General features: G+C 42.0%; 1 protein-coding gene across 11 annotated transcripts in view; it reads left to right on the top strand.

Annotated features, from left to right (window-relative positions):
• PLEKHG1 (pleckstrin homology and RhoGEF domain containing G1) overlaps positions 1-26,459 on the top strand; it is a 223,315-nt gene that overhangs the window by 144,963 nt on the left and 51,893 nt on the right. For all 11 annotated transcript variants that reach the window (XM_082474412.1, XM_082474414.1, XM_082474411.1 and 8 more), the window contains one exon: positions 17,981-18,081. In XM_082474412.1, coding sequence (XP_082330538.1) covers positions 17,981-18,081 — 101 coding nt within the window. The remainder of the gene's footprint in view (positions 1-17,980; positions 18,082-26,459) is intronic.

The raw sequence follows: 26,459 nt of genomic DNA, 5'->3' as shown, positions 1-26,459 counted from the left end.
GTCTCTTCTACATCCAACCACCACATAGTTTAGACAAAACCAGAGCAGTGGTATAGAGGGGAAGTGGGAACAATTAGGGTCACTTCCTGAGCAACTTCTTGGGACATGTCTAAACTGTGGCATTACCTTTTTTCCCCTAGCATATATATAGGTAGCTTTTTGAGTATGAGAAATTGTCTCCTGCAAGACCAGAGAGTCTGGGCTAGCCCATTTGTAATAATTAACAGATAAATTTATACTCTAGGACCCCTTCTTGCCAACTCCTGTTCTGAAGTAGGAGCTGGCTCTAAAGTTCCAGGTCCTATTTGAAAGGAAGAAGGTAAAGAAGGTTACTGGTAAATTGTATATATTTACTTCGTATTCAAAATTATCTAGAATGTTCTAGGTATTACTTTTGGCAAGAAAATCCACTAGAATAAAATTCCTACTTCGAAGATAGGACAAAGTAAAGCAACATAAAGATCCCGTATGAGAACACACAACTTGTCATCAGCTAGGTTCATACCAAGGACAATAAGCCCTCACAGACAGGTTCAAGGGGTTATTATTTGAGCAATTAAAAGCTGTCACCTAAGAAATCTGGTTAGGAAGAGCAGCTAAAAACAGGTTTTTTCTAAAGCAGAGGCTGCACTTGAGTATCACCTGGGGAGCTTTTACAACTCCTGCCCCCTCAGGTGTAGCCTGGACTAATGAAATCTGAATCTCCCAGGGTGACATCACTTTTTCTTAAAGCTCTCCATATTCCAATAAGCAATCAACATTGAGGTCCACTGTCCTAAAGGGATTCTTTTTCCCTTTATTATAAAGCAAACAATAGACATTTAAAGGCAGCACGAATTACCCCACCCACCTCATCCCCTGTGATGAAATGGTGAAAATGAAGAAAAGCTAGAATCTGCAAGAACTGAATCCAAATCCTGACTCTGCCATTTCCCTTTGTGATCTTGGATAAGTCACTTAACTTTTCTAAGTTTCAGTGTTTTTACCTGTAAAATGGGAATAAGAGGATTGTTGCGAAAATAAGACTATCCATGCAAAATGCTAGCACCGTGCTAGGCATATAGTAAGCACTCAAGTGAGAATGATTATTAATATTATCATTATTATTATTAATATACTTAGGATTATTTGGAAAGGCCAGTAACTTCTGGTACGCTTAAAAGTATCATAATATTGTTCTTGCTAATCTACGTTAAAGTATTATTTCAGAAAATTGTTTTAACTTTGCAGTTTAAAAAGGATATATATTGTTTTGATTTAGTTAGTTTATCTGATATACTTACATGTAGTTGGAATTTATTTCTAATATCGTACAGGGCTGTCAGGGATGCAATGGCAGAATGAAATTATTTCCAGAATTTTGACTTGAGCTGAGCTAAACTGAGATTGATTTAATGGACAGAGCCCCGGTCTGGGCTCCAGTCCCATGCTGACAGTCAGCTGTGTGCCATGGACAACCAACCAGGCTGACCTCAGCTTCATCCTCCGTAAATGAGTCTAATTCAAGAAGCCAAAATCTAAAGATGACTAGAGATCTCATCTCCTCGAACCTCAGCTCTCAAGAATGTAACTAGGAGATAAGTGAGCCCTTTGAGCAGCCAAAATAGATATTTCAAACGCCAAACAGTAAATCCTGTGTCTTCACCCAAAGAAAGGCCCCAAGCTCTCACTAGGAGCTTATTTACTCTACATGTTTAAAATAAGCTTAATTAGGGAATTCCCTGGTGATCCATCCAGTGGTTAGGACTCCGAGCTTCCAGTGCTGAGGGCCCAGTTCAGTTCCTGGTGGGGGAACTAAGATCCCGCAAGCCGCGAGGCACGGCCAAAAGAATAATTAATTAATAAAATAAGTTTAATTATTTGGTTTCCTAGCCCACAGCAAGGGGAGGGAGGGAGGGGGAGGAGGTAGATGTGATGACACTAAGGAGCCAGAGGAAGAACTCCTTAGAAAACGAATTAAGGTAAAGCTATTTAGAGTGGATGCAAACTCACCTTCTCACCCTGGTGAATTTCACTTGTGAATTACGCCCCACTTACTGCTGAGCCTGACTCGCAAGAACATTTTTTAAATTTTTATTTATTTACTTATTTATGGCTGTGTTGGGTCTTCGTTTCTGTGCGAGGGCTTTCTCTAGTTGCGGCGAGCGGGGGCCACTCTTCATCGCGGTGCGAGGGCCTCTCACTGTCGCGGCCTCTCCCCTTGCGGAGCACAGGCTCCAGACGCGCAGGCTCAGTAATTGTGGCTCACGGGCCTAGTTGCTCCGCGGCATGTGGGATCTTCCCAGATCAGGGCTCGAACCCGTGTCCCCTGCATTGGCAGGCAGACTCTCAACCACTGCGCCACCAGGGAAGCCCAAGAACATTTTTTATTATGTTTAGTATACATCTAAACTGTATTGCCTGATGCCTGGTCTTCATATACAAAGCGATTTTTTAGTTATGATAACTGACTTTTTATTGAAGTATAGTTGGTTTACAATATTGTGTTTAGTTTTAGATGGACAGCAAAGTGATTCAGATATAGATATAGATATATTCTTTTTCAGATTCTTTTCCATTATAGGCTGTTAAAAGATGTTGAATATAGTTCCCTGTGCTGTATAGTAGAACCTTGTTGTTTATTTTATATATAATAGCGTGTATATGTTAATCCCAACCTCCTAATGTATCCCTCCACCCCACGCACTCCACCCCCCAGCTCCAGCTTTCTCCTTTGGTAACTATAAGCTTGTTTCTATATCTGTGAATCTGTTTCTGTTTTGACTTTTTAAATGTTTTTCACTGTTGTAAAACATACATAACGTAAAATTTACCATTTTCAAGTGTACAATTCAGTGGCAATAAGCACATACACAGTGTTGTGCAACCATCACCACTATCCATTTCTAGAACGTTCTTTACCATCCCAAACAGAAACTCTGCACCCATTAAACAATAACTCCCCATGCCCCCTTCCCCAGTCCCTGGCAATCTCCAGTCTACTTTCTGTCTGTGAATTTGCTAGAATCAAACAATAGTTGTCCTTCTGTGTCTGGCTTCTTTCACTTAGCATAATGTTTCCAAGGTTCATCCATGTTGTAGCATGTGTCAGAATTTCATTAATTATAATTAACTTTTAATACTTAGAGAAAATTCTTATACAATAACTCATCCCTTAACAAAAGTGAGGTGACCCTTTATAAAAAGTGAGAGTCATCCTTACTCTGTAAGAAGGGGGTGGTATGAAAATAATAAAGGCATGGTGAGAAGTTACAAGCATCTGTCCAACCCAAAGCAAAATGGAATGCTTGTTCTGAATGTTTTTGTTTTGTTAAACTAATATAAAAGAGTCCCTAATGATTCTTGTGCTTGAATCATTGACACACACACACACACACGCACACACCCCAAAATACATCACATAAAAACTAGAGAGAAGCTGCAGCCTAAGTCTCTGGTTTCAAATGGCAAAATCACATTGAGGCAAAATTATTCCTGTTTTCGCTGAATGCTGCTTAAAGGACTTGGGGTAGAGGGGGGTGCAGACGCGCTTGGAGGAGGCAGGATGAGCCATTCCTTTAAACTGCTCTTTAAAAAAAATTTTTTTTAAACATCTTTATTGGAGTGTAATTGCCTTACGTTGGTGTGTTAGTTTCTGCTGTATAACAAAGTGAATCAGCTATACATATACAAAAATATATATTTTCTTCTGAAACAAGCCTTTTTTTCTCTTTGAACCAACAAGAAATGTTACAAGTGTCCCTTCAGTTTTATAATGGGGCTTAAAGTTAAGTTGTTAACCTTTAAGTGGGAGATGAGTCAGGAGAAGACGGCCACTCCCGCCACTGCAGCAGCCAACAGTCAACACGGAATGGCTGAAAAGACTGCTCTTCTGTCCTGTTTTCCCTAAAGCAGTGGATAAATCACTCAACCCCGGTGGCTGTTTATGGCCTTGTATATGGGGTTTCCAATGCAAATGCACATAGAGAAAAGGGTGAGAGTTAATCTACTTTTGATTGGGGAAGCGTTTCTTTTCTTGTGCAAAGGCGGGAGTTAGGTGGGTGGGAAGAGAGTTAAAAAGGATCGCAGAGTTTAGGAACTTTGGTCATCTTTGAGAGGCTGTGTTGTTTAAAGGCTGTCCCTGAGACCGAGGGGAGGGGGGAGGGGAGGGAGCAAAAGAGGAACACTGGGTTGGGTTACGATTCAATACAACTTTTTTGCCACTTAGAGAGCTTGGGAGATCTGCCAGGGACTCTGTTAACCCTTGCCTTCCGGGCTCTGCTTCGCCCACTTAGCAGATGGATCAAGTTCACAGGAATTCACTCTGCAAACATTCAGTGCTGGGAGAGCTACAACAGAACCCCTGGTCATTGTCGACATCAGTTTTGTGGGAGAGAAGGAGCTACAAAAAATTTTTTAGAACACCAACCCTGGATGTTGATTCCTCTGGCTTCCTTTATCATGGAATTGTAAATGCAATTGTAAATTGAAATTGTAAATTGGGTGGGAAGGATCAGAGAAAGATTCCTGGAAGAATCTTGAAGGAGGCATTAGCCAAGTTAGGACGGTAGGAGGGACAGTCTTGGCATTAAGAATAGAATATGCAAAGACAGTGACCCATGAGAGAACAGGGGACATTCCCGAAGCTACAAGAAGCCAGTGCCTGTGTGCTGGGGGTGGTGATGGTGGAGAGGGAACAAGAAAGTGGTGAAAGATGAGCCCAGGCAGGGGTGCAAGCATTGAGGGCCCTCCCTCTGTGCCGCCACGCACGGCTGTGGGAAGTCACTGAAGGATTTTATGCAGGAGGCAGAACATCACATCTGAGCTCGACAAAGATCACCCGGGATTCATTCTGGAAAGCTGGAGGGGGTGGGACCCACCATAGAGGGATTAGGTAGGATGTCCTCGCAGTAGTCCCCAGTGGAGACGAGCCAGGAGACCACGGCAGCGGTGAGGGAGAGGAGGACTCAGTTTCACAAGAGCTACAGGTGGGAGAGGCAGGATTTCTCGTCCAGGTGGACAGAGCAGGGGAGAGGGCCGGGGTCTGGGAGACTTTCGAGTGTCATGGGGACTTTGAGTGCATGTGTCTCCCCTAACGGTGATCTTCACACTCTCTCCCGACCATACCACTCAAGGACTGAGCCTTCCTATGGCACTCTTACTACCCGTGGGCAGAGAAGGGTGGTGGGGGAGCTTTTTAGTATAATTTGTCAGTGTGCAGGTAGAGTTAACTTGCTTTCGAACCAAAAGAAGTTCCAGTCTGGCTATCTCCCCGTTCTACCGAGGAGGAACCTGGGACACGGAAGGCCACACAGCAGCCGCTGCTACCAGCCAACGTGTGCTGGGCACCTGTGCCGGGCGCCTTAAATGAACGTTGTTGTTTAACCCCCAGAATAATGATCAGGTGGGTAGTTGTATTATCGCTACTTAACAGCTGAAGCAGTGAGTCTCAGCAAGGCCAGTCATCCACCGAAGGGCCGGCTCTCAGACCCAGGCTGCCTGCCTAGGCGGCTGGTGCATTTCCCACCACACAGCGTCTGGAGCCAGCACTGGAGCCAAGGCCTTCGAGAGGAATCTCTGTCCTGTCCCTAGTGCCATGCTCTGTCCTCAGATAAATCTGCTGTCCTGGGAAAGCAGATCTGCAGCAGATGGAAACTTCATCGATTACAAGAAAAGGCATGTCATGTCCTTCTGTTGAGACTGTAAAACTACTGCTGTAGAAATTCATCCTACACAGTCTCTTGAAAAATCATTTATGGAAACCTCATCCTATGAAGTCGATCTCTCTCTCTCTCTCTCTCTCTCTCGCTCTCTCTCTCTCTCTCGCTCTCTCTCCCTCTCTCCCTCTCCCCCCTCCCTCCCTTCCTCTCTCTCTCTTTCAGTTCTAAGTAATAAGGTGCCCATGGACATTGTGCTTTTGATTTAAGAGAGGAGAAAAAATAGTTTTCCCAAAATCACACATTTCACTCTGTGGGCCTTGGAATTGGAACCAGGCCTCCAATACAACAAAAGGAAATCTTTGACTTTACCCCATTCAAGAGACCCAGTGCTCTTCAAGAAAGTCAAGTTTCTGGGGAGTGTCCCATCATGGTGGCCCACCTGCACCCTATTTTACCCTCCGCATAGCGCTTCTTCCCACTCCCCTGGAGGTTGCCAAGCCCATGGCTGTTTCTGTGTCAATAAATAACTTCTGGTTAAGACTGCTGTAATGAGATCAACAGCAGTATAGCCAGAGAAGCAATAAGATATGTCCTTAGGGCTGCTCATTGTTTTCGATACAATGAACGGAACCGTTTCCCCTATGCATTTCCATAGGGAAATGGATTACCTAATGCCGCCAGAGTATAATCACATTCATCCTCATTGAAAAACTGCCCATAAAGAGATCGGTCCCTGTGTAGGTTCTTTATTTTAATATATCCAGCCTCATTGTATTGCAATTTTCAAGTAGAATAGCTTGACCTTGAGGCTCATCATCCATCTGTGTGACTCAGTAGATGGGAAGTCGAGTGATGTCTTCCAGCATTTTCCTCTTTCTGTTTAACGTTGTCCAGGTAGCCCCTGCCTTGGGGGCCTGGTTGAAACTTTTATATGTTTCAGAGTCTCAAGTAAATTAGCATAAATTGCACCTACTGTATACAGACCAATTGCTATGAGAATTATCTATATCACAGTTCCTGCCTCAGTAAGAGACTAGAAAGTATTCCAACTCATTAAGTAAGTCATATAGTTAATTACTGTCCCATTCATCATTAGGTCAAGCATACACTAACTGGTCATGTGTCTGTGGCAAAACTGACTGTATCTGTTTTAATGGGCCATTATTTGGTGTCCTTATTTCCAGATGTCTGATGCTCTAGAATTGAGAGTCCTCAGGTGAGGTACGGGTGGTTTTTGACCTGCAAACAGGAAATGTTTTGCTGAGAAATCCATGGCCACATTTTGATGTTTAGTGAAGGCCTTTAAGCCATCGGTGTACGAAGTGATGTGCAGAGTTCCGTGGAGGAGGTCAGAGCACCAAGAACAAAAATCCAGACTGTCGTCAAAAGCACGTTACTCTAATAAGCTGCCTATGGTACACGATCCCCTGTGACCCTTCCAGGGTCACTTACCCACAGTCGTAAGGAAACTTTGCTGCACGAGTCCTGCGCCTCTTTGTACATGTCATTTCCGTACACCACCCCTTTCCCCTGACGAAAGCTATGCTTTCAGAGCTGCTGTTTCTCTCTACATTGCTGATTGATCTTCATTTTATAGTGATTCCTGATTCTATAGCTTTTCAACTCTCTGCTTTCCAGGCTCTCCATTGTATACATTTTTTAATGAACTTAAAAGTAGCATGGTGCTAAAAGACCAGGAGAAATTCATTTGTAGTGTTTCTGCATGACTGGCTTTGTAAAGGAGTGTGTTCCTATGGGGAGAGCTACGCAGAGTCATGCAAATAAAGCGGGATGGAATGACCAACCTTGGGGGGACTGGCAAGGAAAGTGGGATGTTTTGAAGGAGTGGAGAACCATGTGCTAGTAAGAAGGAAGAGAACTTGTGAGCGGGATGGGAAAGCGTGAGCCAGTGTTGAAAGTAAAACGGCAGATGGCTGAGAGCTGGTGTGCTTGGCTGATGGAAGAGCAGGCCTGGGATGTGTGTTGATGAACACATGAAGAAAGTGGGTTCATCCTGTGAATGGACCTATATTAATTCAGATACAGTACGTGACAATCCTGGCACACGGCAGTCACCTGGTCAGTGAGAGTTGTGATTTTGGTAGGCTCCTAACTCATACCTAATAAAAACCACATTTAGTCCCAAAGTCAGCAGCAGACCTCTACTGTCTAAAGATACTGTATTAAGGACTAAAACCTTTGAAGCAGTGGTACAGGCTTTGGGGGGGCAAGCTATAGTCAGCTGGTCCTGGTTTGAATGCAAGTAAGTCGTGCACACGCTGTGTGACCTTGGGGAGCAATTGAATATTTCTAAGCTTCCAATAGAATGGGATTAACAATGGGACTCACCTCCTGGCGTTGCAGTGAAGATTAAATGAGATAATGCATATAAAGTAGTGAGCTCAGTACCTATCACCAAACCTTATAATAATAGTAATAACAATAATGCTAATGATAATAATAGTAGTAGTAGTAAATAGGAGTGAGGAGGAATTAAACCTCAGGTGATCTAATAATGTAAATTTATTTTACTGATCTTTTATTTTCTTTCCCATATACAAAAGCCCTTGGGCTTTATTTAATTTTTCATAATTACCGTGTTTCAAATTACACCAGCAGTGCCGAGATTGTAATTGAGATGAATCAGTTTCTTTCTTTTTTTTTTTTATATTTATTTGTTTATTTGGCTGCCTCAGGTCTTATTTATGGCACGTGGGATCTTCAGTTGCAGCATGCGAACTCTTAGTTGCAGCATGTGGGATCTAGTTCCCTGACCAGGGATCGAATCTGGGCCCCCTGCACTGGGAGCATGGAGTCTTAGCCACTGGACCACCAGGGAAGTCCCGAGATGAATCAGTTTCTTATTTTCAGTACTTAAAGATTTGCCAGGACATAATCCCTCTGCTACCTCATCGGCCTTTTCTTCATTTTTCCTCCTGAAGGATTATAGCCACATCTAATTGTATCTGTCTGCTTCCTTACCTGGCTCAGGACCTGGAGAGTAAAAAGGGAGTATATGCTAAGTAAAGTTAACCCAGTGAGGAGGAAAACATAACAAGAGTCAGAAAAAAGTAGGGTGACCAAAGGGCTCAAGGGAGTGGTTAATACACTTCCTTCCCTATCTTGTCAACGCCCGCTAGGACCCTGGTGCCATGCTTTACTGCAGGCAGCCTGGAAAAGTCTCTGGTTACCCATTTTGAAGATTTTAAACATATTTTATATTTATTCACATTCAGTAAGCACATAGATTATCCCAGAAATGCTTTCCTCCTTTTTTGGTAGCTAAAAATGATGATCGGGTTAAAGCGTACAGAGAAAAAAGTAATGGTAGGTTTCAGATAAGTATGGAAAGATATGTCAGTATACAGCAGGACCTCTTCGTGGGTGTGTGTCCACCTCTCTTATTTTAAGAAGAGCTTTTGCATATGAGAACATTGTCGATGTAATCTGAAAACCCTAAGCACAATTTTTAAATAAATATTTAAATAAGCAATTTCACGAAGCAATAGAAAATTAAGGTTTTTTTGCTGTTCTTACAGAAGAGACTCCTGTAAGAACTTTTCTATTTGTTATAACTAAGGGCAATAGAAGAGATTCATTTCAGTGTTATATTTGTACCCGGCTTCTTAATTATTCTAACATTTTTAGATTTATTTATGTACATCAAATTCTTCCTCCTGATATCAATATGAAGTAAAGGCAATTGATTTTTATAATGGTTGTCAGAAGTGTAGTAAAAGATGGGCAACTAGTCGCTTTAAGGACTTTAATATATGAATGCTAGTCCTGTTTCTTAATATCTTGCTTCTATCATTAGATTACTGTTAACTACCGGTTCATAAATATTTTCTGCTTTTAGTTTTAGGGGAAAACCAAACAAATATTCCCCGATATTTGCTCTTTCGACTCAGTACTGCTGTTTTTAACAGAACTGCTGTCCCCCACCCCCTCCCCAAGTTTCTCTTTCTGGGACGAACTACCCGACCCTCCCCCTTTCCAGGTCCAGCTGTCCTGTCTCCTCCCCAGGGGGCACCTCCTACCCCTCCTTCTTTCAGGAGGAAGAAGTGAAACAATAGAGGGAACTGAGCTGGCACAAGTGTCATTTGTCACAGCTTAGCCAGAAGGCCATTCTCAGCATTTTTTACTGATGTCTTAGGTACTGAAACTATTATAGAAGGTAAATGAGGCTGAAACCTCCCTGTTTTTTATTCTTCTTTTACTCAAATATCTCAGAACATTAATACTGACTTCCATATATGGCCAATTAAGATCAACCTCTATACCATCGGTTAGGAAAACTCTGAATAAGAACTGATATCATATCAGCAACAGAAGCTGCTTTCAACTTGAAATTAATTTGGGTTTCATTCCTGCGCTTGCATGTGTGGGTCTCTCTCCTTTCTCTTTTTTCTTCCCTTTCCCGCTTTCTTCCCTCTTTCTCTTCCTGCCTCATTTCTTTCCTCTTCTTTTTCTCTTCTCTTTTCCCCCTTCCCCCTTCTTTCTCTTGCCCTCCTCCATTCTCTGCAACAGTATTGGCAGAAAGATTCGTCCTATTGATGCTATATTGTATTTGCAGCACAGTTCTCTGTGTTGGGGGTGGAGGGAGCTACGTTATATAGACTCAGGGACAACATTGTTCCCACAATAAGAGCTTTTGTTTCCAGCCTGATGGGGTGGCCAGAGACCCCCCCAGTCTCATTTCTTTGGCTGTATCTTCCTCCCCCATGGATGTCAATAGAGGAAGAAAAGAGATTAACGTGAAGACTAGACTTCTGATGCTTTATGTGCAGGCTACAGCAGGAAATTTTAGTGTAAGCCCTGTTTCGTGGTTTATTTGGAAGAAAGATAAAAAGTTTCTTTCATTTGAAAATGGATTCTTCTATATTCTCACAGTCCTTTGTAAATAATTCTTATAACACTTAAATTGTTATCCTGTGATTTGTTTCTTTCTCCCTTACTGCCTTGTGAGCACCTAGAGGGTTAGGGGTCTTATCTTACTCATTTCTGAACGCCCCTTCCCGCAGTTCCCAGCACATAGGCCTGTGCCCACCCGCCCCCGCCGAAATCTTTATTGTAATAATGAGGTACATTATAATAAAGCTATTGAATGGGATACAATGTAGCCGTTATAATGAAAGAACTATGTTTACGTATAGGAGTTATGTGTATTTACATACACTGAATGGAAAAACAAAGTTGTGAATCAAGCATAAAATCTCATGTTTTATAGATATAATTATGCCCCAGAACATGACCCAGAAGCATGCACACTGCATCTTTTTTTTTTATTATTAATTTTTCTTGGAGTATAGTTGCTTTACAATGTTGTGTTAGTTTCTGCTGTGCAGCAAAGCGAATCAGCTATACATATACGTATACCCACTCTTTTTTAGATTTCCTTCCCATTTAGGTCACCACAGAGCACTGGGTAGAGTTCCCTGTGCTATACAGCAGGTTCTCGTTAGTTATCTATTTTATACATAGTAGTGTATATATGTCAATCCCAATCTCCCAATTCATCTCACCCCCTCTTCCCCCCTTGGTAACCATAAGTTTGTTCTCTACATCTGGCACACCACATCTTTTTTTTGTTTTTTGTTTTTTGTTTTAATAAATTTATTTATTTATTTATTTTTAGCTGTGTTGGGTCTTCGTTTCTGTGCGAGGGCTTTCTCTAGTTGCGGCGAGCGGGGGCCACTCTTCATCGCGGTGCGCGGGCCTCTCACTATTGTGGCCTCTCTTGTTGCGGAGCATAGGCTCCAGACGCGCAGACTCAGTAGTTGTGGCACACGGGCTTCGTTGCTCCGCGGCATGTGGGATCTTTCCGGACCAGGGCTCGAACCCGTGTCCCCTGCATTGGCAGGCAGATTCTCAACCACTGCGCCACCAGGGAAGCCCCACACCGCATCTTTAACCAGAGTTACCTCTGGAAAGTGACACCTGGGCAGAGAGGGAAGGCCCTTGAGAAGAAATAGGAAACTTTTAATTTCACATGCTCTGACTTGTTAGAATTTTGTTTTCTACAGCATCAAATGAAGCTGACCAGTGTCAGCTTGGCCAGATAGACAGTGCTCCCCACCCAGACTTCCCAAGAGAGGTGCTCATCTTCCTGTCCTCCACCTTTCGTCTCATCCCTTCACCTTGGCTCTTACAGTCACCTTCTGTCTTCCTCTGTGTTCACCGTTGCCAGTTATCCCCTCCGATCATTCCAGGCTTCCTCCCTCCATCTTCTTCTTCCCTACACCTCCCACCAGCCTGTTCATGGATAGATGGATGCATGCATGCATGGATAGATGGGTGGATGCATGCATAGATAGATGCATGGATGGATGATACATGGATAGATGCATGGATGGATGCATGCATGGCTGGATAGATGCATGGATGGATGGATACATGGATAGATGCATGGATAGATGCATGCATGGATGGATAGATGCATGCATGGATGGATAGATGCATGGATGGACAGATCAATCGATTGGTCCTCCCTGATCCTACATCTCTTCCAGTTACTGCCCCACCACTCTCCTTCCTTTACATCCCAACGTCTCAAAATATATGCTCATCTATTACCCCACTTCCAAATCAGTCTGCAGTTCTCTCTAGTCACTGGATTTGGGACTCTATTATCCCCTGGGTTTTCCTGAGACTGTTTCTGAACAAGGTGGGAAGCACACATCTGGCTCTGTGCTCCCACTTAGGGGTACGACCTCCGATCAGTGTGGGCCAGGGTTCTGTGCTGCCCGAGGCCTCGCAGCTCTCAACTTGCCTTGCTACTCTCCTCCACAAGGGATCCTTGGTGTTCTCAGTGCAACATGGGAGACTCTCTGGAGGTGCCATGACCTGCTGACACCCTCCGAGGTTGCAGTTTGCTAGCACTGAGATAGCCTGAAACCACTTTCTCATGGCCAGGACTGGATGTGCCCCTGGGCCCTGAAGGTGGGAGGACATTTGGGCCCCATGCTTCTGTCACTGCTGCATAAGATGGGGCCCAAAGTTGCACAAAGAGCTCTCTCAACAGACCACTCAGTTTTTCTTCCCAAATCCTGTGCCCGGCAAACCCCTCCTTGGGAATGTCCTACAGTCCGCCTCATCTTCGCACGTCCAAGACCAAGGCGCTGTCTTTACCTGCAGACCACCACCCTCATCTCTTCAGTTCCCTCGGGAATGCAGAGGGAAGGTGCATGAGTGGGGATTCGGGCAGGGCCCTGTGATTGTGAACCCATCGTGTCCCTCGTCATGTTCCTGAAGGGCAGCATTTGTGCAGAAGGCAACAGCTGGAAAATAAAACTCGTATTTCTTCTCCAAGCTTCTCTAACAAGAGCAGGATGAGCAGCCCTGAGCCACATGAAGACCTACCCTGTAGATGAGCGAGGCCAAAAGATATGCCTTGTCTCCTTTCTACCATGGATCCCCAGAGATGTCTTGAAGTGTTTGATGTGGGTGTGAGGCAGTCCAGTGCAGGTCTCAGTCAGCTGGAAAGGCCGAGAACCGCCCTGCCAAGGCCTCTGCGGGTTAGCTTTCCCTCACCAGCCACCTGGGAGAGAAACTCAGGAGGATGAAAGCTGGTGGAGACTTCTCCCCGGAGGGAGCGCCCAGCTCTCTCCAAGCTGCAGCCAACGGGACAAGGAGACGAGGGGCTGGCAGTATCCTTGCTGGGAGCCAGGAGAGCAGCACCGCCCTCCTCGGAGCTGAAGGTGAGAGAAGAGACTCCCTTCTCCTGAAAGCTGTCTGCCTTGACTGGCTCCTTTCTCTCGGTCTCCGCATCTAATTAAATACAGCTCCACTCTGTGGAACTTGTGGAGGACTGGCTCCGATCTTACCTGTGCTGCTGTCCGGGTCTAACTGGCCTCCGAACTGGCAGTTTTATAGCTAATGTTCTATTTTCTGATGCTGGGATGATCTTTGGTCTCATGGCATCTGTCAGTGGTTGCCTCCACCTAAGAGCACGGAAGGTTCTCCTTGATCAAGCCTCTCCTGACTGTAGCCTCTCTCACTTTGCAGCCCCACTCCAGGGTCTGTGGACATGCGCATGTCCTACTCCCTCAGCCCATCTCAGCTCCTTTTATTTTATTGGCCATGCCATGTGGCATGTGGGATCTTAGTTCCCCGACCAGGGATCGAACCCAAGCCCCCTGCACTGGAAGCGTGGAGTCTTAACCACTGGACTGCCAGGGAAGCCCCTCAGCTCCTTTTAGTGTCCTGACTGCACCCTGCATTTCGTTACCATGTGCCCCTTTACTCTTTTCAATCTTCCTGGGTGTTGTGTCTCCTTCTAGTTTCTCTCTATTCTAACTCCTGGTCATCCTTAAAGATTCACCTCCACCATCACCTTCTCTAGAAGACTTCTCCCTGACCTGGAATTGCCCACTTCCTCCTCTGCCTTCTTCTCCCATGTGCTGAATATTTATCAGTCATGCTGCCTAAACACTGTATTGTACTTAGTTGTTTATACTTGCCTTTCAACTACACGGGGAACTCCTTGGGGGAAGGGATCATGTTTTATTCATTTTATTTAATTCCTAGCTTGTAAAACAGAACTTGGCATGCATTCTTATGACCTCAAAAAGAGGGGGGAAGGAGGGTTTGTATGAATAAATGTGAATGTGCTTTTTGAACTGTAAATTGACACACAAATGTAAGATATTGTAGTATCAACAGCATCCCAATGTAATACATGAAACTTGGAGACAGGTTTTATATAAACAAATGATTACTCTCTAGTAAAGGTGGACGAGTTGGAGAAACCAAAGAAGATGCATCCTCCAAAATAAAGACCAAAAATCTTACACAGGAGTTATAACAAAGGGCTTAGAATTTGGAAGTGCTAACACAAAAACTAGACCAAAAAGAGGAAGCCAAAGAGATAGAATTTTGAAACCTGGGCAAGAGGAATTAGGAACAGAACATTTTCTTCATTTTGTTTCTACAATGTATCTTCAAGAAAGAGATAGAGTAGAAAAAATATTAAGTACCAATCTAAATAAATCTTTTCTCTTCTTGTGGTTTATCTTCATTTTCATGTTAAACAGAATAGAATTTTAAACGTTATTTTAGAGGAAAAAAGGGAGACAAGCACGGGGGTATTAGCTTAATTCTTTCAGGACATCTTAAAGAAAGCGAGCTACCAAGGACACTGAGTTTGAATTCTGTTCCAGTTCTGGAAGCATCCTTTCTCCAGCATCTCTGCTGGACTGTTGTCTAGACCAGACCTTCTGAAACTATCTGTGGTGAGGGACAAGCGTGCGTGTGTGTGTGTTTTCCTATCAGCCACACACTGACACTTTTGTAAAACACCACAAAAAATGAATTACTAGAAAAACAAAATAGAAGATACCAGACATGCGAAATACAAGCCCAAATTTATCATTAGATTCAACAAATATCATTCTGTCAAAATGCTATAAAAGTTTCTACATGCTTTCTCTCAAGTTCTGCACTTATCTATCTTGTAGATCAGTAACAGTTTGCAAACTGGCAGTCCATTTATCACACTTCAAATAGCACCGAGTTCAACTTTACTTGGATATATTCAATAACAGACATCACAGGAATGAAAAAGTTATTGAGAAGAGGGCACACGTGTACAAATCTTACAATGGTGGAGCTGTTGATTAGAAAAGAAATACTTTAGGTAAAATTTATAGTAGTATAATGAAAATTTTTTCGAATGGTGTAAAGCTGTTTTTTGTATCTCCTCCCTACCCTCCTCAAAATTGAGTGAATTCTTTGATCCTCTTGGAGAATAATTGTTTTCGGCGCAAAAGTTTTAAATTTATCTTTCATTGTTAACTGTAGGGTAACCATAGGTGCTGACATCAAGCCAATAAAGTTAAAAAGTAGCGTGACAGGCTCTAATAAATTTCATTGGTGTCTTTACTCTGTCATTTGAGCACGGAATGAACTATTATTATCACTGAGCTTCAAACCTCTCATTTTGGCTTCAGATAATTACAGCTGCTAATGCAGTGCATGCTACAGTAGTTTTCAGTAACTGGTTTAGGGTTAAAGTATCATATTTAAAAGACTTAATTATGATCAGTGGGGGAACACGTTGTGGCCATATGGCTTTGATCTGTTTTCTAGAGTGGCCTGCAAAAATCTGGACTCCTAACGATCTATTTTCTCAACGATTTCAGAAAACAAGCAGCGTTTAAAATCTAGTTCCTCTACCACGGACTCTGGGGTTTTGAAACTCTTTCATTTGGAGATGGGCCATCCTCTGTTGGAAGTGGGCCATGGTTCTTTGTCTCTCACCCCAGATGAAATTCTTCAACCCCCTTAACTCAGTCTTTCCCTGACATGAAGAATTTAGTATCAGGTTTCTGCAAAATGAACCAGCTTTGTACTTGAAGTGAGAAAAAGGATTCTTCCTTTTCTCCTTAAACTCCACTGCAGCTGGCCAGGTGCATCTGGAATATATGCGTCATCTACGTCCCAATCTTCACGCTGCTGTTGGGTGTGGATCAGGCCTGCCAATATCGTTGTTTCACTTTTCAATTTTGTATTCATCTATAACCTTTGTTTTACCTTCTTAATTTTGCATATGACTTGTCCTTTTGAAATGTTGATCAAAGTATGAAACAACTATCAAATATAAGCATTCAATGCAGTTAAATATTAGCCCATCTCTTTGTGCCATGTGTAATTTTATGAAACTATCAAGGAATACATTTTTTTTTGAGGAAGCCTAAGTTAGATTTATACTTGTTCAAAATGCACTCTTACTTCCATTCTAGCCTTCTTGAGCATTTCTTATTTGGGTGTTATCGCTATAGCCTATACAGATACTTAAGTTCCTTATGACTGTTCCTCTCATAAAAGTAAGGAGGCTGGGTCTTGCTCTTGTGGGTTTTTAATGGCAATTACACTTAAACCTTGGGAGTCTAATTTCTTATTGAGATGACCACTTTCTGAAGAAGAAGTGATGTTACCACCAACCTTGTTAAAACACAAAAAGGCTTATGAACATCGGTTCCTGCATGACCACGATTTTAGCAATAAAGAACCAGAATGGTAAGCTATATGACGCAGTCGGTGAACCATGCTACGGAGACAGTGCCTGACGAAGCCTGGCCTGTTTTTCATTTGAGGAACATGGAGGGCATGAGAGGGTGGCCGTGGCTTATTAAAAGACAAAAGCAACAATTATCTGATGGTTCTTACATTTCAGCTTCTCCTTTCACTAGTTGCGCTTAAACGGTATTGTGTTTGCGATTGGCCATCGGAATGTGGTTGAGTGCTGGGATTTTCTCGGTCTGGCTGACTTTTCCCAGGGTGACTTCCCCAGTGCTGCAGAACTCTGGGTGACGTTTGGTGGAGCGCCATACTGCATTGTTCAGCCCAGGGCGGGGAACTGTGTTTATTTTTGATTTTACGTTATTTCAGCTGTTTTCACTTTTTTCTTTATTGTTTTCTTGCCTCCCACAGAGTTCTCTTTTCAAGGCTGGCTGGGGGAAGGGGGACACTCAGTTATGGACTCAGCACACAGCGTGGAGAGCAGATTTCCCCTCTCTCAGCAGTTCAAATAGCTTCTAAGCCACGTGCATTTAACCCACTGTGGGTCTGAGCCCACGTTAGCTCTGTGGGAAGGTGTTTCCATGTTAAAATATATAAAATCCTTTCAAGCTGTCTGTGACTCCTTAACATGGCCTATTGGATAGCATAAGTGAGTGACATGCTTATCTTATTTTAAAAAGTTTTTTTTAATAATCTGGTATTTGAGGATAAATTTAATTCTAGACTTTAGCAACTGATAGCTTTCTGACTTTTTAAGTTATGTTTAAAACAACTGTATCACATTTCAGAATTTTTTTTTTTTTTTTTTTTTTTTTTTTGCTATACCACATGGCTTGTAGGATTTTAGTTCCATGACCAGGGATTGAACCCGGGCCATGGCAGTGAAAGTGCTGAGTCCTAACCACTGGACCGCCAGAATTTCAGAATTTTTACTTCTGGTTTCCCACTGTATGAATTTTAAAGTATTGTTTTATCATATAAATCAGTCAAGGAGATAGCAGGCAATGTTGTATGCCAAAACTCTGACTCTATCAATAACCGTGGTCATTATATTATCCATCTAGGGAAGCACTAATACACTTTGGGCGTAGGTATGTCACTGTACATACACCCTTTCTCCTTGCTCAAACTCCCTGTTCTACAAGTAGGGAAGTAGTTCATTATTAATAAAAGAGAGATTCTGCCTTCTCATGGTAGAGTTAATGAGCACATTAGTATAATAATTACTTGAAACAGATATGAAAGATTCCTCATGCATAACTAAAGATGACTTGAAAAAGACAGGAGTGTTTAAGACATTCTTCTCATTGATTTCACAGGATTACCTTGACTGCATCAGGGACCAAACGAAACTTCCTCTGGGGGCAGAAGAAAGATCAGCCCTTTTTGGAAACATACAGGATATCTACCACTTTAATAGGTAAGCTAATACTCAAAAGATTGTTCTCACATAAGAACATTATGAATTTTTCTCAAATGAATGTGGCCTAAGAAAACTTACTTGAAATCCCTGATTTGACTTCATAAATTTTTGTGGCCTATCATGCCGTGAAATCTTCTACCTGGAAACATCCTTGTTTGTATATGAGTCTCACATTTATTCAAAATCCCATCCCGCTCCATCCTCCTGGCTCAGAGAAGAGACCTATTCACCCTGACAGAGCAGAGGCATCTTTCTTCCACAGTAGAACATGAACAGGGCATCCAAAAATATGTGCTGGCTTGGTCTCCAGCAACCCCACCTCCGCTGGACTTTCTAAAAATTTTCTTCTGCCTAGGGAGTGGGCAGGAGGGAGTAAACACACAATAAATACTTTAATCATAACAGATATTAGTTCAGATTATTTAATAGTTAAAATTTACAATGCTTAATTTAATTCAAACATGTATTGAGTACCTGCTGTGTAGCAGGAAGTGGGCTTAGAAAAGTATCGTAGTAAACAAGGCAGACAGGGAGCCGAAGGGGATGGGGCAGGCAAATCAGTTCTTATAATGTATTGTGGTACTTCTTGGAAGACCAGGTAGTAGGCAGGTAAAGAGCATAGACTGGTTTCCAAATCTCTGGGTTTGCATGCCAACTGAGCCATGTGTATATTCTTTGGGGAATTTTAAACAGAATACAGATGGTCCCTGACTTACGATGGTCCACCTCATGATTTGACTGTACGATGGTGTGAAAGCAAGACGTGTTCAGTAGAAACTGTACTTCAAATGTTGAATTTTGATTTTTTCCCGGGCAGTGAGCCACAGCTCGCAGTCACGCACGCCGTCATGAGGGTAAACAACCAATACACTTACAACCATTTTGTTTTTTACTTTCAATACAGTAGTCAATAAATTGCATGAGATATTCAGCACTTTAGTATAAAAGAGGCTTTGTGTTCAATGATTTTGCCCAACTGTAGGTTAATGTAAGTGTTCTGAACACATTTAAGGTAGGCAAATCTCAGCTTTTGTGTTTGGTAGCTTAAGTGTATTTTAATGCATTTCCAAGTTATGACATTTTCAACTTACAGTGGGTTTATTGGGACATAACCCCATCATAATTGGAGAAAGATCTGTAGAATGTACTGGGGAAAGATCTGTAGAATGTACCTAACTCCCTCATTTCAAGTCTTTGCTCAAAACTTCCTTTCTCAATGATGTGAACCCGGCACCCAAGCACACACCTTACCTGCTTACTTCTTCTTTTTCTCCTGGCATTTAGCAATTTCTACCATACTCTGTGATTGACGTTTATGTCTGTTGTTTCCTTCCTCCCCACCCCCACTCACAGAACACTCCCTGAGGGCAGGGATCTGCCAGTTTTGTTACTACCCAAGTGCCTTAAGCAGAGTCTGGCTTGTGGGACCCTCCAAACTTTTGTGGAATAAAGGAGCAAATGGAAACAATAGGAATATCTACCTCGCATGGTTATTGTGAAGCTTCAGTGAGCTGAAGTACTTCATGTGCCTCACTCAATGCCAGCACAGAGTAAACAGCACAATATTAACCAGTGATGATGACATTGATTTTATTATAGTAAAATCCCCTTATAAAGTCCTACAGTGCCCTATCATTGGGTGACTCAACCTTAGTGCAAATTATAAATCCTCCCCCTCTTTGCTCACTGAAGCTGGTGTATGTGAGCTCCTTGAGGGTAGGATCCACATCTCCTTTGCCATCCCTAACATCCATGTGGATCCCTAACATCTAGCCCAAGCCTGGCCTCTGGGAGACATGTTTGGATTACATCAACTCGTCCCTTAATTTTGAAAGCCTGGGATATGAAAAAGGCCAGTGTTGCAACATCTCTTTTCATTTGACTCAGTAGACTTTGAAAACCAATTTGCATGTTCCAAGATAGTGGTTCTCAACCCAGGCTGCACACTGGAATCATCTGGGAAGGATTGTGTGTGTGTGTGTGTGTGTATGTGTGGTTTTTTGTGTGTGTGTTTTTTGTTTTTAATATGATGACTCCTACTCCTAGAAGTTCTGATTAGAACTTCTAGGTCTAGGGTGGGACCACGGCATCAGGATTTTGTAAAAGGTCCTCAGATGTTTGTAATGTGCAGCCATGGTTGAGAAACACTGTCTAGATAAAATAAACACGATAATAAGAAAATAGAGAAAGGGCATTAAAAAATTGAAATAGGGGGAATTCCCTGGCGGTCCAGTGGTTAGGACTCCGCACCCTCAGTGCCAAGGGCCCGGGTTTGATCCCTGGTTGGGGAACTAAGATCCCACAAGCCAGGTGGTGCAGCCAAAAAACAAAAAAATTGAATTTGGGGAATTTAGAGTCTGTGTGTCCATTAGTAACACGCTGGTATTAGAGCAGGCTTCCATTTAGCAGTCGCTGAGGTTAAAAATCCAGGAGCCCCTGAGTGGCTTCTCCGCCCAGATCCCACCAATGGCACAGTAACCCAGGAAGAGAAACAAGGCCTAGATGCTGGGAGGCCCTGGTGTAAGCCTTCTGGTGGTTTGGCTGTAAGTTGACTGTAATGACTGCTTATCTAGGGCTTGCTTCTTGCCCGAGGCCATGGAGCTTTATGTGCATTATCATTTTATGCAAGTCTGGGCTTCTCTGACTGCAAACCCCAGGCATCAAGTGGCATGCCCTCCTGCCAGAGTAGAGCCCTGCTTTTCAGGTCTTGGTTTACGGCATAGTCCAGAAAAGGGGTTCTACTCCCCGGCGTTTACATCTTCATGTGTTTCCTAATTTAAAGGAAGATAAGACTGAAGTAGCCCCCGATGTCAACCAAAAGGGACCTTGGCTGCAAAAGCTGGAAGACTGAGAAGATCTTTATGTGCCTGAGTTGGTTCTCTCTTCTCTTTGGTGTTCTCTGAATGAGGAAGTCAGACGTGGCTAGAATAAACCTGAGTCAGGATGATGATATATGTGGCATCAGTGTAGTGACACAATTCATGTGACCGTGTTCATGCCTATCCCTTTTGTAGATCACATTTTTATATCTCCTGCACATGCATTGTCTCATTTAATCCTCTTAACATCTCTGACATGCAAAAATGTATACACATTGATCAGACACAGGAATCAGTGTAGAAAGTCCTTTGCTCAAGGACATAGAGCTAGAAATCCAACCTAGCCTATTTTGAACACACCTGGTTTTGTCAGATCTCAACTGGTATTCTTACTATTTTTAATTATTTTCAAGAACATCTTCCTGTTTAACTTTTACAGTTGAATTGTCTGTACTGTTTTGTCCCTATTCACTTTTATTTCCTTTCTCTTAAATCTGGACTCTAAATTTAGAGCTCAAATGTCTTTGCTATTATATTTGATTAAATAAGAGTATTGATGTGACTTTTTATGTTAACGCCTCTTATGAATCCCCTATTCTATACCTTACATCAGTTGATTTCAAAGATACAGCTATCTGGCAAATCTATGCTTAAGGCTTGAAATAATTTTAAAGTTTCTGTTATTAGTTCAGGTCCAGGTTTTTCAACATAATATAATACTATTGTGCCCAACTAAGCAAGATGTAAAACTCTAAAATTAAAGAGGGCAAAAAGAAAATGGGTTTATTTTGGCCTGGAAAATTCAGCTGATTAGGTTTTGTTTTTTAGGAAATATTCCCAAAATACAGGAACGCATCGAGTGCTATGATAAACACCCATGTAGCACCCTCAGTCTATCAAGGCCTTCCCTTGTGCCGTATTTGCTTTAGAAATTCTTTTTTTTTTAATTTATTTATTTATGGCTGCTTTGGGTCTTCGTTGCTGTGCGTGGGCTTTCTCTAGTTGCGGCGAGCAAGGACTACTCTTCCTTGTGGTGTGTGGGCTTCTCTTTGCAGCGGCTTCACTTGTTGCGGAACATGGGCTGTAGGCGCAGCGCGCAGGCTTCAGTAGTTGTGGCACGTGGGCTCAGAAGTTGTGGCTCGCGGGCTCTAGAGCGCAGGCTCAGTAGTTGTGGCGCACGGCCTTAGTTGCTGCGCATCATGTGGGATCTTCCCGGACCAGGGATCGAACCCATATCCCCTGCATTGGCAGGCGGATTCTTAACCACTGCGCCACCAGGGAAGTCTCTGCTTCAGAAATTCTTGAAAGCATAAAGGCGTTACAAATAATGCTGAGTCCCCTGATATACCCCTCCCAATTGCATCCCGCTCTGTGGAGAATGGCACAGTGATGTGCTGGTGTACCAGTTCTCCAGGGTGAGGACAGGGGAGGGAGAATCTGGGATTTATAGTGTTTGCCAGTTTCTCTGGTGTAAACACACCCATCACTGCAGATTCAAGCTACTAAGAAGACATCACTGAACATGGAATTAGGAAGAGATGTACAGAATTGGCTCAGAAAAGCCAGTACAATCTGGCTCAAATTACCACTATAACTATAACTGCTATCCAAGACTTGATGTTTCATTCCCAAGTATGATCTTTGTTGCCATGACTATGTATGTAAGTATTTATTTAAAATACAGGGCTTCCCTGATGGCACAGTGGTTAAGAATCCACCTGCCAATGCAGAGGACACGGGTTTGATCCCTGGTCTGGGAAGATCCCACATGCCGTGGAGGAACTAAGCCCATGCGCCACAACTACTGAGCCTGCGCTCTAGAGCCCGTGAGCCACAACTACTGAGCCCACGTGCCACAACTACTGAAGCCCACATGCCTACAGCCCGTGCTCCACAACAAGAGTAGCCACCGCAATGAGAAGCCCGTGCACCGCAAGGAAGATTAGCCCCAGCTCACTGCAACTAGAGAAAGCCCGCACACAGCAATGAAGACCCAGTGCAGCCAAAAATAAATAAATAAATAAATAAAAATTAAAAAAAATAAAATACATAGCATGCTTTAACTTATTTCAAACATGGCATAAATCGTGTCAACCTTTTAGAAATTTTTTTCACTCAATGTTGCTTTTGAGATTTATAGCTCTACTTTGCTTATTTTAACTGTGATATAATATTCCGTTGGGGGATACGTTACCTTGCATTTTGCCAATTGCAGTTAAGACTAAGCCTCTTTTCTTGTTTTTTTGGCCACTTTGATTTCTTCTGTGAATTTCTGGTTTATACCCATTGATCATTTTTCTGTTAGGATGTTTCTTTTTCTTTTCTTTTTTTTTTAAATACCTATACCTGTTTATTTATTTATTTGGTTGCACTTAGTTGCGGCAGGTGGGCTCCTTAGTTGTGGCATGCGAACTCTTAGTTTGTGGCATGCATGTGGGATCTAGTTCCCTGACCAGGGATAGAACCCAGGCCCCCTGCATTGGGAGTGAGGAGTCTTAATCACTGCGCCACCAGGGAAGTCCCAGGATGTTTCTTTTTCGTAGGGTTGCGTAGGAGTTCCTGATGAATTCTCCCTGGAGATCGTTGTGGTTTATGTGAGTTGTAATCCTCCCTTAGTATGAGACTTGTCTTTTAACTTTAATTATGATTTCTTTGAAAAGAAGTTGTAAAATTCATAAGTTTGACTACTCTCAGTAAATATAATATTTATAGTATGTGGATTTTGTGTTTGTTTAAAAAATTACCTCCTACTCTCAGTTCATAAACATACTCTATATTTTTCCTGAAAGTCTTAAAATTTTGCTTTTCACATATGTCCTTAATCTAACTAAAATTGATGGAAGTATGGTTTGTGGTAGGAAATCCAAATCCTTATTTTCATAGGGCTAGCTGATGGTCCCATCACCATAGGCTGAAAAGTACATCCTTTCTGTGCCTATTTGTAGTTCCACATTCCTCCTAGGTGAGGTTTATGTGTATGTATGGTCCTGTTTCTGGGCTCTGTGTTTTGTTTTGTTGGTCTCTTTGTCCGTCCTTACTCCATACCACATTGTCTTAATAATTAAATCCACACTGCTCTTCTTCAACAATGGCTTAGCATTTCTTAACTCTTTGCACTGCCAAGTGATTTTTTTTTTTTGCATTAATTTGTCAAGTTCCATGAAAAACTCTGTTGGGACTTTTATTGGAATTCGATTTAATTTTTAGATTAATTTTGGCAGAATTGACATCTTCGCAATATTGTCATCCGATCTGTAAAAATATCTCATCAATCAAGCTTTTCTAAAATGCCCTATAATAATATTTTATAGTTTCTCCATCACATTCATACATGTGACTTTTAAAAATTTATTCTTTTTGATGTTATTTTTGACTAGAGTAATTCTTCTGTTTTTAAATTAGCCATTATTGTCATGTAGGAATGCTTTTAATTTTTATATGTTGATACTATATCCAACTAACTCTCTAAACTGTCCCATCAGTTCTAATAATGTTTTATAGATCCTTTTGGATTTTCTATGTAGACAGTAGTGTCTGAAAATGAGGAGAATTTTTTGTCTTCCTTTACAGTTCTTCTACCCCTTATGTTTTTTTCTTGTCTTACTGCTTTGGGTACGTCTTTCCATACAAAGTTGATTAGATGTTGGCATTCTTATCTTTTTTCTGACATTAGCAGGAATGCTTTAACTGTTTACCATTAAGTATGATGTTTGTTCCAAGACTTAGATAGACACTTGTTTCTATTTTGCTAAGATTTTAGTGTGAATGAAAATTGAATTTTATTGAATACATAATCATCCTGTAAGAAAATTAGCATATGATTTTTCTCCTATTCTTAATGTGGCAAATTATATTAATGGGCCTTCTGATTTGGATCATATATACACTACTAGAATAAAACCTACCTGGCCATGATGTTTCATGTACTTATGCATAATGAGTTTGATTTGTATTTTTTTAAGAACTTTTTCAGGTATGTTCATAAATGACAGTAGTGTATAATTTCTTTCCTTGTACTGTCTTTTTTTTTAAGTTACTTTTTTTTGTTACCTTTTTTTTAAATTAAATATATTTATTTATTTATTTTTGGCTGCGTTGGGTCTTCGTTGCTGTGCGCGAGCTTTCTCTAGTTGTGGAGAGTGGGGGCTACTCTTTGTTGCGGTGCACGGGCTTCTCATTGCAGTGGCTTCTCTTGTTGCGAAGCACGGGCTCTAGGCACACGGGCTTCAGTAGTTGTGGCACGTGGGCTCAGTAGTTGTGGCTCGCGGGCTCTAGAGCGCAATCTCAGTAGTTGTGGCGCACGGGCTTAGTTGTTCCGCGGCATGTGGGAACTTCCTGGACCAGGGCTTGAACCCATGTCCCCTACATTGGCAGGCAGATTCTTAACCACTGCACCACCAGGGAAGTCCCCCTTGTACTGTCTTTGTTCAGTTTTGGCGTATTACTAGATTCAAATTGTTATTTCACAAAATCTTCCAAAATGAATTGTTTTGGAATACAGTTGAGATTTCATTTTTGCTTTCTTTGTTATAGCCAAATCTTTCTCTCATAATCCCTTTAACAGCCTGGAAATTTAAGACTCTGGTTTGGTGTCTGGAAGAAATTCCCAAACGGTCAGGAAATAAGCTTAGTCCAAGAAACCATTTTCCCCATTTTAACTTGCTCCTAAACTCCCAAAACTTGGGGTTTTTTTAACTGCATATGAAAGAAGAGATGTCAATTGTTTTTACACAGCATCCCTCTCTTGGAATACAGAAGAGTTATCCAAACTGTAATTTGAATCTTTCTTTAATGATGAAGAGTGAGGAAGCAGAGACCATTCCTCCATACTGGAATTCTATTTTTAAATTATTTTTTAGCAAGTTAAAATCGTAAGCTCTCTTCCTTCCTCAAAAGATGAGAGTAAAATTTTCCTTTTTCCTTCAACCCTTTCTCTTTATTCAGTATACCTATGTTGAGTCACTACTGTGTGTAAAGCACTGGGCTAAGTCTAGTAGTATAAAGATGAATGACATCATTGTGTAGCAGAGGCAACAAGTCATATAATCAAGGAATGAACAAAATGCTTTGCGAACGCTGAGGAACAAGCAATTAATTTTGTCTGAGGGGCTAGTAAAAGCATCACAGAGCAAGTAACTTATGTCTTAAGACAAAAAAATTATTTGGGCCATGCTTTTTTTCTCCTTTGAAATGTAATTTAAAAAGCAAATCATGGGATACATACAACAATAAGGCAGGGAAAGGTGGGGGAAGTTATCTTTTCTTTTAATGCCTTTTCACACCACCAAAATGTCTTCAACTACTGCACAATGGTAGAAATATAATTTTACCTGCAGGCTTTCTTCTTGTAGACTTTTCAAGACCAGTGCTAATGTATCAGTGAAATTAATGGAGCATTTCGTACTATTAACCTCACCCCATTTTCTATTCCCTCATGCACGTGTGCCTCTGTGGATGCAAACAAGTTAAAATACCAGCTGACCTAGTTGGGTGGGTGGGAAAAGGAAGTGGTGCTTAGAGTCTATTGCACACTGGAAGGGGAGAGGCCCTGTTCCT

This window comes from Balaenoptera physalus (genome assembly GCF_965194825.1).
Source record: "Balaenoptera physalus genome assembly, chromosome: 9".
Lineage (NCBI taxonomy): Eukaryota > Metazoa > Chordata > Mammalia > Artiodactyla > Balaenopteridae > Balaenoptera > Balaenoptera physalus.
Note: the sequence above shows the minus strand (reverse complement) of the source record. Positions and strands in the feature narration are given on the sequence as shown.